We start from the raw sequence: 14,250 nt of genomic DNA, 5'->3' as shown, positions 1-14,250 counted from the left end.
TTAAATGACATATACTGTGATACCTGAAAATCGAAGTCCTTCAAGGACCCTAACACTACTCCTTGTCACAGTTATCATATCTTTTAATTGTAGTCAATGACAACTTGTGCTGAATATACTACTTAAAGAAACTATAGAAACAGACTCCAAGAAGTGCTGGGGGAAAAAAAGGTCATATGGTGGCCCCTACTACTTCTAAAAGAAGAAATATACATTTATTTATCAAAGGAATTTGTTAAAGTAGCATTTATAAAGAATTTTAATATGGGTAATATTAAAAATTAATTGAAACTAAAACTTTAGACAAGTGGTATCCAACAGAACTTTTTATAATATTAGGATTATCTACATATCTGTGCTGTCCAGAACAGTGGCCACTAGCCATAGATGGTTACTGAGCACTTGAAATGTGGCAAATACCACTGAGAAAATTTCTCATTTTAATATTAATTGATTTAAATTTAAATAGCCATATGTGGCTAGTGGCTTACATTTAGACAGCAGAAATCTAAACAACAACTGCTGGAAATCTTTATATTGTCAATCATAAAGGACCATTTCAAAAAGTTAAAACCAGTTGTTAAAAGTAAATTTTTACTCATATTTTCTTCAATGTAAAAGAATGATCAAAAGCAAATTATCCAAAAGTTTGACAGTATTCTCTTAATAAAAATGATTATAATCTGTAAAACTGTATTTGATATTTAGTTTATATGTTTATATCAGTATCTTTGAATGTAGCTTATAATTCTCATAGCAAGTATTTTCAAAGATTTATGATTTGATTTCGTTCCATCAAAATTCACCTTTCACTAATACTGTGAACTTATTAAACTAATATTTAATTGTCAAGGTGACAGCTTTAAATTTTGAACTCCAACAAGAGTTAAATACCAAGTACCATTTGTTTTGTTAATGCAAAGATATTATTCCTAAAATACAAATTAATCCTTAATGTATTAACTTAAATATCTTAAAATTTCCAATTATTTAAGAATAGGTTAGCAAAACTTTTAGCACTAGAAATACTGATCAGTGAAAGCAAAACAAAAATGTACATAATCATGCATTACTCAGAAAACTTTTATGTATCTGTTGCTACACTTCATGTAAATATAGCTAGCAGGTTATCCCCTAGATTGTCAGATTACCATCATTAACAAAGACACAACTAAACGAATATACTAAATTGCTCCTGCATTTGTCCCATATGAAAACACCAAGGACTGGCAAAAGAAAATACACACCTTACAGAATCTCAGAATTGAAATGATAAGTATATTCTGACTTTATTAGCAGAACTGTGAAAACCCCAGAAATGTTAGATATTGTTAGTTAACTAATAATAAACGCAACAGCCTTCAAAACAGATGACTAGAGAAATTATCAAATTATATTACAAAAAGGCACACTGCTTCACTTTTCAGCATTAAATTGTAATCTTAATGCTAACTGATCATTTCTATCAGTTGAATGAAATGTAGTCAGTTTCTCAAACAGTTCTAATTTACATTCTTTTTTTTTTTTTTTTGAGAGACAGTCTTGCTACGTCGCCTAGGCTGGAGTCCACTGGCATGATCTCGGCTCACTGCAACCTCCACCTTCCCCATTCAAGCGATTCTCCTGCCTCAGCTTCCTAAGTAGCTGGGACTACAGGTGTGTGCCACCATGCACAGTTAATTTTGGATTTTTTAGTAGAGACAGGGTTTCACTATATGTTGGCCAAGCTGGTCTCAAACTCCTGACCTCAGGTGATCCTCCTGCCTCAGCCTTCCAAAGTGCTGGGATTACAGGTGTGGGCCACCGTGCCAGGCTCTAATTTACTTTTAAAATATGTTGTTTGTCTATTTAAATAACAGGCAAACATAATGTTATCTAAATCCCCTAGGTATAGAAGCAGGTACCTTTTCAGATAAATCATTGTTTTGTTTTTTTTAAAAAACTGAAATATTTCCCCTTTGCTTCTATTTTGGTAGCATTTACCCTTGTCAGGAGATTCTTTATTCTTATGTTCACTTCCATCCCCACTATAAATAATAGTTAGGTGACAAAGAAATTTGGCTCTCTAATTCCCAGAAAATAGAAATGTTACACCCTGAACACCACAAAACACAGAACAACTCAAAAAATCAAAACAAATGTAACTGCCAATGCAGAATATATCCATTCCTATTTCAAGACAACCGCCACATGATTGTTGCAGTAGATAGAGTCCACACTGAGTAGACTACAAGAGTATTATGGACATAATACTTCTTAGCCATTCTTCAACAATCTATTAAACACTATAGTCTTCATCTTATAAATATCCTTTAAGATATGTAAAAAATGTTTCTGCTACATTAATTGGTACACAAGATGCTAAGAAATAATAACCTAGAATAAAGCCATGGCCTGTCTAATTCAATGAAATCAAATAATTATTTTTTCTTTGTTTTGAGACAGAGTCTTGCTCTGTTGCCAAGGCTGGAGTGCAGTGGCATGATCTAAGGCTCACTGTAACCTCCATCTCCCGGGTTCAAGCAATTCTCTGCCTCAGCCTCCCGAGTAGCTGGGATTACAGGTGCCTGCCACCATGCCCGGCTAATTTTTGTATTTTTAGTACAGATGGGGTTTCACCATGTTGGCCAGGCTGGTCTTGAACTCCTGACCTCGTGATCCACCTGCCCCGCCCTCCCAAAGTGCTGAGATTTCAGGCGTGAGCCACCACGCCCAGCTGAAATCAAATAATATTTTAAGGAAAATCACGATTATCTTTCCTAAAGTCAAATACATACCTGGCTTCTTTCAATAATCCACTAAACTGCTATTATCTATTAATTTAGCTAAACTCACCTTAATTCTATATATTTTTACTTAGCACACTGTATGAGAATAGAGTCCTAAAATTTATAATTCCCATGGACAATACTGAAGATAATCTTAACCTTTTAATTGATCCAAGCCAATTAAAAATTTAAAGTATAATAAAAATCCATGTCAGGAATTTATGCAACAGAATAACTTTCATGTTGAAATACCAAGAGGTTTTTCTCTTTTCCCTTCCTCCCTTCCCCTCCCTCCCTCTCCCTCCCCCTCCCTCCCTCTCCCTCCCCCTCCCTCTCCCTTCCCTTCCTTTCCTTCCTTCCTCCCTCCCTTCTTTCCTCCCTTCCTTCCTCTCTTTTTCCCGCCCTCCCTCCCTCCCTTCTTTCCTTCCTTCTTTCCCTCCCTCCTGCCCTCCCTCCTCTTTTTCTGTCTTTTTGTGAGACAGAGTCTCACCCTGTCACCCAGACTGGAGAGCACTGGCGCAGTCTCAGTGGATTGTAGCCTCAGCCTCCCAGGTTTAAGCAATTCTCTACCTCAGCCTCCTGAGTAGCAGGGATTACGAATCCCCACCACCATTCCTAGCTAATTTTTGTATTTTTAGTAGAGACAGGGTTTCATCATGTTGGTCTTGAACTCCTGACCTCAAGTGATCCGCCCGCCTCAGCCTCCCAAAGTGCTGGGATTACAGACATGAGCCACTGCGTCTGGCCTTTTCTCATTTTTCTATACCTTCTATATGTTTCTAGCACCAGACAACTACAACCTATAATCAGAATGATGACCCAATGGGATTTCAGAATCTTAGTTACTAAAGAAAAATGTTTAATAGTGCTTAGACAAGAAAGTGTACTAATTTAAGCCAGGCACAGTAGCTCACGCCTGTAATCCAGCACTTTGGGAGGCCAAGGCAGGCGGATCATGAGGTCAGGAGATTGAGACCATTCTGGCTAACATGGTGAAACCCCGTTTCTACTAAAAATACAAAAAATTAGCTGGGCGGGGTGGCATGCGCCTGTAGTCCCAGCTACTCGGGAGGCTGAGGCAGGAGAACTGCTTGCACCCAGGAGGCGGAAGTTGCGGTGAGTCACGATCGTGCCACTGCACCCCAGCCTGGGTGACAGAGCGAGACTCCATCTCAAAAATAGAAAAAAAAAAAGAAATTGTACTAATTTAGAGAATTTTATTCATGTAAGTTAAAAAAAAAAAGGATTTTATGAATCTTTACATGCAATAATGCAATAAATAAATCCAGTAACATTCCATATTCCAAATAATTCATGATTTACTTTTTTCTCCTCCACAATTTATCTTTTTCAGTCATCAAGAACTCAGGATCCCACACCAGAGTTTATTTTTTTTCTTATGTCTAAGCCGTTAGCCATGTTTTCTCCTGTATTTAGAGGAAAGTCTTGACAGGTGCCTACACAAAACTTTAAGAGGTGGCTCAAATATCATTCTTCTCAGACAAGTAATACCTCAGTCCCTCCTACTTCTGCATTATGGGTATCTCTTTGCAGGGCAGAAAACAACATTTAACTCAACTTGTAAATTTTATTCTTTTTGTAGTTATAATACCTGTATAAAACTTTAATAGCAGATATACACCTGTTATTTCATATGCAGTAAATGTCCCATTCTAATGCTGGAATTCCTACTAGCGGTTAATGGGAAGAAGAGGCAATAAAAAATTGTAAATGAACAAATTATCAAGAAAAACAAAGGAAAAAACCCTCTGTAAACTATTCCTAGAAGGGTTTGTGTTTTCTTTTAATCATAAAATAAACAAAGACATATCCAAGGAATAAAAGGATATAATATTACTCAATTCTCTGTTAAATAATGTGTTTCAGAATATTCTTCCAACAATTGGAAAAGGCAACACAAGTTCCAATCAGATGAGTGGAGGCAGAAATATAACATTAGTCTTCTAAAATTAAGAGATGATTAACTATTTGAACTACTCTAATAAATCAAGCCCTTACCATTTGTATCCTACCAAATGTGTCTTAGATTTTAAGGCAGTGTGGAGATTGTACATTTTTAAAAACAACAACAAAAACCAAAATAACATAAACTAAAAATGAGACAAAATGCATTTTAAATACTAGAAAGAAGTACAAACAAAATAGAACCTAGATCACACCATCACTAGCCTCTCTACTCTCTGTGGAATTCTTCACCCACCTATTAATAATATTCTTTACTAGCTTTTCACATCCCTGGCACAACTTAAGAAGCCCCTAGGTTTTCCCCTCTCCTTCTCCTGGGCAGCAGAGCATAATTCAAGAAAAATCAAATAATCACATTTACTTATGCACTAAACATTCTTGCTACCCAGCCTCAGCAAGTCAGTTTGATTTTTCCACAGTAAGTTGTTACCAACCATCTGCTGTCTTCTCAAGAGCCCATCATCATCCCAGGTCTCTTCCCTCTCAATAGACTCCTATATCACTGAAATATCTGAGCCTGTCCAAGGTGAATTCACTCAACTTCCCTACCTTCCACCAATAATTACTTCTGTATCTGTATCCATCTTTTCTTTGATGTCACATGTCTTAACCTGCCCAGCACAGTCCACTGAACTCTGGGATGGACTGAAGAAAGCATCCAAATCTAACTAGTGTCTCCTTGAAAACAGTGCTGGTACTGGAAGAAAAGGCTGGATAGCAAGTGCTTAAAATAGTTATTAGAGTAGAATATGATATCTGAGAAGGCAACAGATTGTATAGTAATTAATTCTAGGTACAGTTTGCTTACAGGGTATTTAGTAGTAAGGGTGTTACCACAGGCTTGCAAAACATAAAGACAGCAAAAATAAACCGGCCATTCAGAAACATTATACCAGAGGGACCTGTGGAAGTTTAAGCTGCAGACTAAGGCACAGTCATCAAATAAGAGTCCAGTAACAGGACCCTAGTGATCAAAGGAAATTTGATCACTAGAAACAAGGAGAAATTAAAGGACCCTTTCCCTAATGAAAGGACTAGTAAGAACAAGGTAGAGTCTAAAGCAGACGTCAGTCAGTGATATGCTAGTAAATGTCTAACACTTGACCCTCTAGGGGAAAGCCCTGTTATGTAGTATTTAGTAATTTCTACAGTACAAATACTCCTAACTATGGCAATTTCAACTTCAAATTATCAACATGGCATCACAGAAAGTAGGATGGGGAAAAGGGTGTGTAGTAGCAACTATCATAGGTTGAGCATCCCAAATCCAAAAATCCAAAATCTGAAGTGCTCCAAAATCCAAATATTTTTTGAGCACTGACATTACAGTCAAAGAAAATGTTCATTGGAGCACTGCAGATTTCAGATTTTCAGATTTGGGATACTCGACCAGTAGGTACAATGCAAATATTCCAAAATAAAAACAAAAACAAAATCCAAATCACTTCTGGTCCCCAGCACTTTGGATAAGGGATACTCAACCTGCGTTTATCATTTTTTTTCTACCATCCAGATGCAATAGACTTAAATAACCTCTAGAGCATAGATAATAGTAAAATGTGACAAAATATTTAGAAAGTGTTAAGTTTTGAGTATTTCTTATCTTTAGTATAACTTCAAAAATAAACTGAAAATGTTAAAAAGCAAAAAGTAAAAACTGCCTCCCACATTTGAGGTACACTAAAGAAAAAACAATTCTCTGAATCTTGCACACTCCAAAATTAATACACCCAGTTAACTGCTAACCAAAGCTAAGTTGATCTTAGAGGCCAAAGGAAATGTTATCACTAGAAACAAGGAGAAATTAAAGGCTTCACTGTGCTACAACATTAACTTCTACTTTTACTTAAAAACCACTAACACCAATGAAAAGGCTCTAAGTTGTTTAGGCCCTTTTAGAAGTGCTCTCACTAAAACACCTCAGGCTATGTACATTATTTCTTTTCTTTTCTTTTTTTTAAAATTTCAACTTTTATTTTAGATTAGGGGGTACATGCACAGGTTTGTTACACGGGTATACTGCACGATACTGAGGTTTGGAATATGAATGATCCCTATCACCCAGGTAGTGAGTATAGTACCCAACAGTTTTTCAAGCCTTGCTCCCCTCCCTCCCCATTCTAGTAGGCCCCATCTTTATGTCCATGAATATCCAGTGTTTAGCTTCCACCTATAAGTGAGAACATGCAGTATTTGGTTTTCTTTTCCTGGGTTAATTCACTGAGTATAATGGCCTCCAGCTGCCTCCTTGTTGCTACAAAGAACATGATTTCCCTTTTTTGGTGTGTGTTTTTTTTTAGCTGCAGAAACTCTCACACGCTGGAAACCAGAGCTCTGCAGGCTGAGCAGTATCAGGACGGTCCATAACTTCATTTAAGGAGAGAACTGCATATCTCTATATAAGTTCATGGCAAAACATCCTGGCTCTGGAGACTATCAAACTAGCTTTCAATTTAAAAACTCACCCAGGATGCTTATTAACATTGTTGGGATTTGAATATGCTATAGCAGTTTCTGAAGCACATAAAAACCATAATAAATACATTCCACTGCATTTCAAAAGAACAGGCCAGTATGAATATCTCAAAACAAACTGATACAAAGAACACTATAAAAAAGCAATCATGTGAAAATAGTGAAAAAATTTCAGCTTCCTAATCAAATGAACAGAGGTAGCCTTAAGTGATAAAACAATGAGGTCAAAAAATATGCCTAATGTATTTGAGGAACACACACAACCTCTTGTAGAGATTACCATTTAAAAATTTGGGGTTCACTCTTTTCTAAAACTGGAAAGGTAACTTGTATAAAAAGAATATTCATGTTCATTCCAAAGTTTTCCTTTTCCTATATTCTCCTTCCTATGAGAAATCATTCTATTAAAATCTGAACATCTGTCCCTTTCCTGGAGTAAAATTAAGAAAAGGATAAAACTCATTATAGATACTATAACCTTTATCAAATGTAGTGATTCGATATGCCTAAGTTAATAAAAAAAATTCAGAAATGTTTATCAAATGTTTCTAGATGTCAAAGAATGGTTGAATTTAAATGACTAGCACAAATACCAAATACCAGAAGTAAAGCCTTTGACACTAATCCAAAAATAAAATATTAAATTGCAAGTAAAAGCATAATATGATGCAAATTTTAGATAAATTCAATTTCAAAATAACAATAAAGCATTTGAGAAATTCTTAACAATAAAACAAGAGAATTATAAGCAATGGACAGAATTCATGCCTTAAAGAAGAATCTATTGCTAAGATAATAGCCACAATTAATGAAAAGCTCATTTCTCAAAAAAGCTGTTATAGATTTAGTCACATAATGCTATAATAAATACTGATGACAGTCAATTTTAAAATGTGCCAAATACTTTATTATGAACAAATACAGTATTTCATCGTATACTGCTGAAACTAAGAGTAAATCAATTCAAACATCTAAATCTCCTCTATTTTACTCACCAATAACTGTTTTTGGTCTTTCTTGGCATCCTTGTAAGAGGAGGATCCAGACATCCAAGATGGTAATGTAGTTTACAGGTATCACACAATAAAAGAAGATGCTGATCATGGTTCTTCTTACAAATCCCACAACTTTTAATAAAGGCAGCAAGTAAAGATTTCAATAATAATTATCATAGTGAAACACAGTTTACTTATAGCATATTTTTTAAATTATAAAATTTCATCTTGATTTAACTTACTATTTCTTCTGTTGAGATAGACAATTTCTTTCATTAACACATCTTTTTACAATGTCAGTAACTGTTAGTTCTAAATACTTTTGAGAATGTTAAAAATAGCTTGGATCTGGCATAAATTTAAATATTACTAGAGTCGAACCTTCTAAAGAATTACATATATAAGGTATTTATCCTCAACATCATATTCATTTTAATTATTACTTAAAACCCATTTCACATTAGTTCACTTTTTCTCTAGACACATAAATTATAGAACAAAGTAATTTTCCTATTTTCTAAAACTATAAAAAAATTACTTCACAAACAGAATGTAGTTTATTTCCTACCATTAGTTGTAAACCTTTCAAACAGTCTTCAACATGTAGATATACTACAAGTATACATGAGTCTCTTTTCAATACTGAATTTTGCGTTTTAAAAATATACTAATTAAATTCAAAAGTAAAAAAATTAAAAACGCACACATCAATTGATATTTATTGCAAAGATTGTGGAATTTTGTGATTGCTACTATTATTTTAGGATTTTTTGGTTTCTCAGAAATCTAACTTCTCTTATGCAAAAAGGCAATTTAACTACACCTGCGTACACAACCACCATCACCTGAAAATCTAAAGTATATTTATATTTGGAAAGTACAGAAAGCAATGATGGTTAGTTTTTTTTTTTAAATACTCCTAGAAAAAAGTCACACACACACACACACTTAAAAAGCCAAAATAAATAAATAAATAACCAGTACCTGGTCTCAGTAAAACAGAAAAATCACTTAAAATATATTCTGAAACAAAAATGAATTGTAGTCATAAAAGTCAGAAGCATAGTGATATTGCCTGATGGTTCCAAATGAACCAACCATGTTTGAAAAAGCTGGCCTGAGAATGTGCTTATGTTCACATTGTACACTAAGACAATGTAGGCTTTTCCCACACTTCAAGGAAGTTATTTGCTATTACTTGTAGAGGGAGCCTCCAACAAAAAAATACAAGGTAGTTATGGAGATTGATATTGTTGTTATTGCTACTATTTCTGAGAAAGAAATTTTGAGAATATTTATGTATTTACACATGCATAACATATATGTATGCATATACATAGACAAATATACACACACATACATACACATACACACACACAAAAACACCAGCATCTTCTAAACTTCTCTCACTTAATATAAATTATTTGGGAAAAAGTGAGATCGCAACCTATTTATTTATGGAAAGAAGTCTTGACTACAATAAAATTACTATAATGGTGAACACTGAAAATATTGAGCAAAGAAAGTAAAAAACAAAAATACTTATGCGAACAAAGCGATTGCAACTGAGCATCAAGAGAAAAAAAGTGTAGAAACTCAAAACTAAAACTTATCTTCATTATCCACTGTCTACAAAGGCAATAGATTCATTCTATATAAATACATATATGATACCCATCACTATCTAAAAAACAAACTCTACAATTCATTCAAGTAAAATAAAATATAAATGCTCATCTGTTATATTGTTTTAATTATTTAAGACAATAACTATAATGTTATCTAAAGTAATTTTCCAGTTCCCCAAAGAGTACTGCTCATTTCCATAGAGTTTAGGTTAAAACAGCAACAAAAATCTCCTCTATCATTCAAACTGGAATGTGTCTTTTGACAAAATGAACTTCAAATGCACTTAAATTAAATTCTGGTATGGACATAATTCATTCTCAAATATTTGCAGGATCTTCTTTCTAATAAGTATCAGTTTAAAAAAATACACAACATTATTCTATCATTATTAATTTCATTACTTGCCTATAAAGTACTGCAGGAAGAGTAGATGTCTTTTGTGTGCCTCCTTCTTTTTTACTTGGTTTTCTCTCCTTGGGTGCTCGCAAAATTGCCGGTATATTCAACTTCTATTGATTTGAACAAATGTAGTATACATTGTTTTAAGAAAGAAATAAAAGCAACATTTTCCTCTAATTGCCACTCAAGCCAAGTAAATATAGTAGGATTGTTAGGGGGAAATCTGCTTTATCAGATTTTACATTGGCAAAAAGGATTAAAATGAGCTTTTTTCTAATAGTTATTTCCATTTGAAATCTATAATTACAGACTTTCATCAATTTTCAGTGGTACACTAAAACATAAAAATTAAACTTCTATTTCAGCTTTCAAAGACAAAGACACATACGTAGGAGGTTTAAAAAAAACAAAACACAGTACACTTGACAAAAAGAATATTGAGGCCGTTTATTTTCTTCAGCACCCCAGCTATATTGGTGTTCCATAGGTTAATTAGAAAAATTATCTTATTGGACCAAACTCTCCAACAAAGCAAGTGAGATTCTCTTTGGGTTTCTACTAATCTGTAGTATGCTGGCTTCTCAGACAGCAACCATCTATCAAAGTCATTTCTCAGTGGCCTGGTGGGCCCACATCTGTTCAACCAAGTGAAAAAAAAAAGTGTCATGCAAGCAGTATAAATGAATTCTACTTCTGCTGTGTATTTTACATTTGCAAAAGGAAATTTGCAAACCTCTGTTAAAAGTCTTTTAATAAATGAAAATGTCTTTTATGGTAGATAGTATTTTAAACAGGAGATTCTTATGAGAAAAACTTGCAAATCAAGGCAAAAGATAACGCTAGCTTGGCAAATAAACTAAAGCCTTATACTCAACATTAACTCCTCTAAATATTAAGTATAAAACATAATCTTCCAAAAATCCATCAACCAACCTATTAACAGGAACAAAGGCTGATCCTCCCAGAGGCAACTACTAATTCTCACCTTTTAAAACATTCTTTAGGATACAAGCCACACACATTCTTTTCACATAAAGCATCTTCAAAGCTGGTGTAGCACAGTACAAATCAGTATGTATCACTTCTTAAAATATCTAAATAAGCTGTGTGATGAATTTGACTCTCCATAAACCTCTAAAACAAGTACAATGAAAAATATCTGTTCGAAAAGCTCCTTCACAAATAAAACTACTTTTTAGTGAAAGGACCACAAACAGTGGGTCTCCATCATCCTTAAAAAATAAAAAATATTTGTGAAAAATGTAATTTATCAGTTATATACACAGTACTAAAAAGGCATTCAAAGAAATCCATCTAACAATAATTATTCAACACCAAAAACTTTAACAGACTAAAGATGTTCATGAATAAAGTTTTTTTAATAACTACAATCACAGCTACTGTTAAAGGGGAAGAAATACATTTTAACATTAAAGTTTAAAAAACCATCTCTTATACAGCTGAAAACCAAATTAACATAAAAATGAATATCTCTAGTTTGCCTTTTTTAATTTTAAATTATACATCCAAAGAATAGAAAAAAAAATACAGCATAAGGACAGGAAAGAAAAAAATGTGGCAAGGAATCTAAAACTGCTAAATTAAAGGAAAGAAGAATGTAGCAGGAAAAACTCATGCTTCAAGTCTTAAGCTTCATCACAAATGACAGGTCAATCAGTTAGAGCAAATGAAAAAATTTTGCACACAAGATAGCTGTTGAAACAACCAAATTAAACTAGAGGTTCTCAGTAGGCAGCTTCCAATGCTCTAGGTGTACTTCAAGCAGAAATCATTATTCCAAAGGATTAGGCCCTGATCAAACAGAATTCTTCAGTTAGACAAATGACAGTTGTATCAAAAATCTGTTCTTTGAAAATCATACAGGGAGCAAGAACTGAAGGAGACAGCAATTGGAAAGAAACTAACCTGCCCTGTGATTCTGCCTAGTAAAGCCCATATTCCTTGTCCTTCACTTCGAAGTTTTCCATTCAGGTTTTGTAGTTCTTCTAAAGATTCACATAGCTACAAAGTAAGTCAAATTAGTAAACTTCATTAAAATATCTGACAATTTAAGAAATATCTACATTTCTATTCCACATATATATATATAATTTTTTTATTTTTGAGACAGTCTCACTCTGTCACCAGGCTGGAGTGCGGTGACACGATTTCGGCTCACTACAACCTCCACCTCTGGGGTTCAAGCGATTCTCCTGCTGCAGTTTCCCGAGTAGGTGGGACTACAGGTGTGCACCACCACACCCAGCTAATTTTTGTATTTTTAGTAGAGACAGGGTTTCACCATGTTGGCCAGGATGGTCTCGATCTTTTTTTTTTTTTTTTTTGAGATGGAGTCTCACTCTGTCGCCCAGGCTAGAGTGCAGTAGCATGATCTTGTGTCACTGCAACCACCACCTCCTGGGTTCAAGCAATTCTTCTGCCTCAGCCTCTCGAGTAGCTGGGATTACAGGCACCCTCCACCATGCCCAGGTAACTTTTGTATTTTTAGTAGAGGCGGGGTTTTGCCACGTTGGCCAGGCTGGTCTCAAACTCCTAGGATGGTCTCGATCTCTTGACCTCGTGATCCACCTGCCTTGGCCTCCCAAAGTGCTGGGATTACAGGCATGAGCCACTGCGCTCGGCCTCCATATATTTTTAATATATTCAAGCCACAATACCACTGAGAGACAAGGCTATCCAATTATTTAGCAGTATTTGTTGCTGTAAGCATTTTGTTTTCTGCTGGCATTTTTACTAATAATGGTAACTACGTTTATACCTTCTTTTACAGTTTCTTATATAACATCATGTTCTGCTAACTAATCCTTGTGACTCTCTCAAGATGTATTTCCACTATTTTCCCAATGAAAAAAACTAAGGATCATAGAGTTTTTGTGAGTTGGCCAAGATCACAGAACTAGCAAGAATCCCCAGGTCCTCTGAATCTAATTCCAGGTACTCTTTTTACTACACAGTGTAGCTGATTATTGGAAACGTACTTCCTACTATTTTTTTATGACTTAAAATGTTTTCTAACAATAAGTCAATACCCGTTTTATATGTCAAGTTATACTTGGTATGACATTTTAACCACATTTTGCTTTTATAAGATATTTCTTTTTGAATCTTCTCATTAGGATGAAGAGGTACATGAAAATTCAAATTTGGAAATTTTTATTCTAAACATTATAATATAATTCAAGATAAATAATAATTTAAAGAAAAGTTTCTAAATTTTCTACAAACTTAGAAAGTGAAGTTCTATAGCAAAGTTTATTGGTTAGAAATAGAGAACAGAGTAAGATGAGTTGGCCTCACAGCAACTGACTTCATTTGTCAAGTCTGTGACTTGACCACTTGTGTGAACCTGGGCAAATTATTTAACTTCTTCAGGATTCAGTTTTCTCCCTGAAAATGGAAGCAATGATTATAACCTACACTATAAAGTTAAGCTGGGAATTAAATAACACATGTAAAGAGATCAAAATTATGCCTGGCACACAAAGTGCTCAGTAAGAGACAGTGATGATAATGAAGCTAATGAGGAGTAGGAGTTATAGGGAAGAGCCAAAGAGCTCCAGAAGAAATTAAAAACAAAACATAAAAGAAATGCCATACATTCACAAAAGAAATCATCAGTAAGATCTATCACATTATGTTGCATATTTTGTAGCTAACTTACCTTATTATATTCTACATGAAGCTTTTCTTGTTCATTCTCTAATTTATCTTTTATATTCTTTTGTTCAGCCATATTTTCCTGAATTTGAATCATGCGCATATTTCTCTCTATTTAAATGAAATATCGAATTTTACTTTAGTAGGAAGTAAAAACTGACATAGGAAGAAACTAGCTATAAAGATGATCACATTGATAAACCTACATAGTTTAAAACTTTTAAGTATATTTACAAATAAATGAACCTAGCATTTTGTAAAAACCCACAACATATTAGGAAAATAAACATCCCTCTATGATATATGCAGCATGGCTAATA

At 34.2% G+C, this 14,250-nt stretch overlaps 1 protein-coding gene across 6 annotated transcripts in view; it reads right to left on the bottom strand.

The window, feature by feature from the left end:
• The window catches only part of PHF14 (PHD finger protein 14), a 232,582-nt gene that overhangs the window by 122,050 nt on the left and 96,282 nt on the right, over positions 1 to 14,250 (bottom strand). For all 6 annotated transcript variants that reach the window (XM_055347355.1, XM_019031603.4, XM_055347353.1 and 3 more), the window contains 4 exons: positions 13,935 to 14,041; positions 12,179 to 12,274; positions 10,259 to 10,362; positions 8,225 to 8,356 (listed from right to left, as the gene is read on the bottom strand). In XM_055347355.1, the coding sequence (XP_055203330.1) occupies positions 8,225 to 8,356; positions 10,259 to 10,362; positions 12,179 to 12,274; positions 13,935 to 14,041 (439 nt within the window). The remainder of the gene's footprint in view (positions 1 to 8,224; positions 8,357 to 10,258; positions 10,363 to 12,178; positions 12,275 to 13,934; positions 14,042 to 14,250) is intronic.

This window comes from Gorilla gorilla, chromosome 6, assembly GCF_029281585.2.
Source record: "Gorilla gorilla gorilla isolate KB3781 chromosome 6, NHGRI_mGorGor1-v2.1_pri, whole genome shotgun sequence".
NCBI classification, from domain to species: Eukaryota; Metazoa; Chordata; class Mammalia; order Primates; family Hominidae; genus Gorilla; species Gorilla gorilla.
The sequence above is the reverse complement of the archived record's forward strand: the minus strand, read 5'-3'. Positions and strand labels throughout refer to the sequence as shown.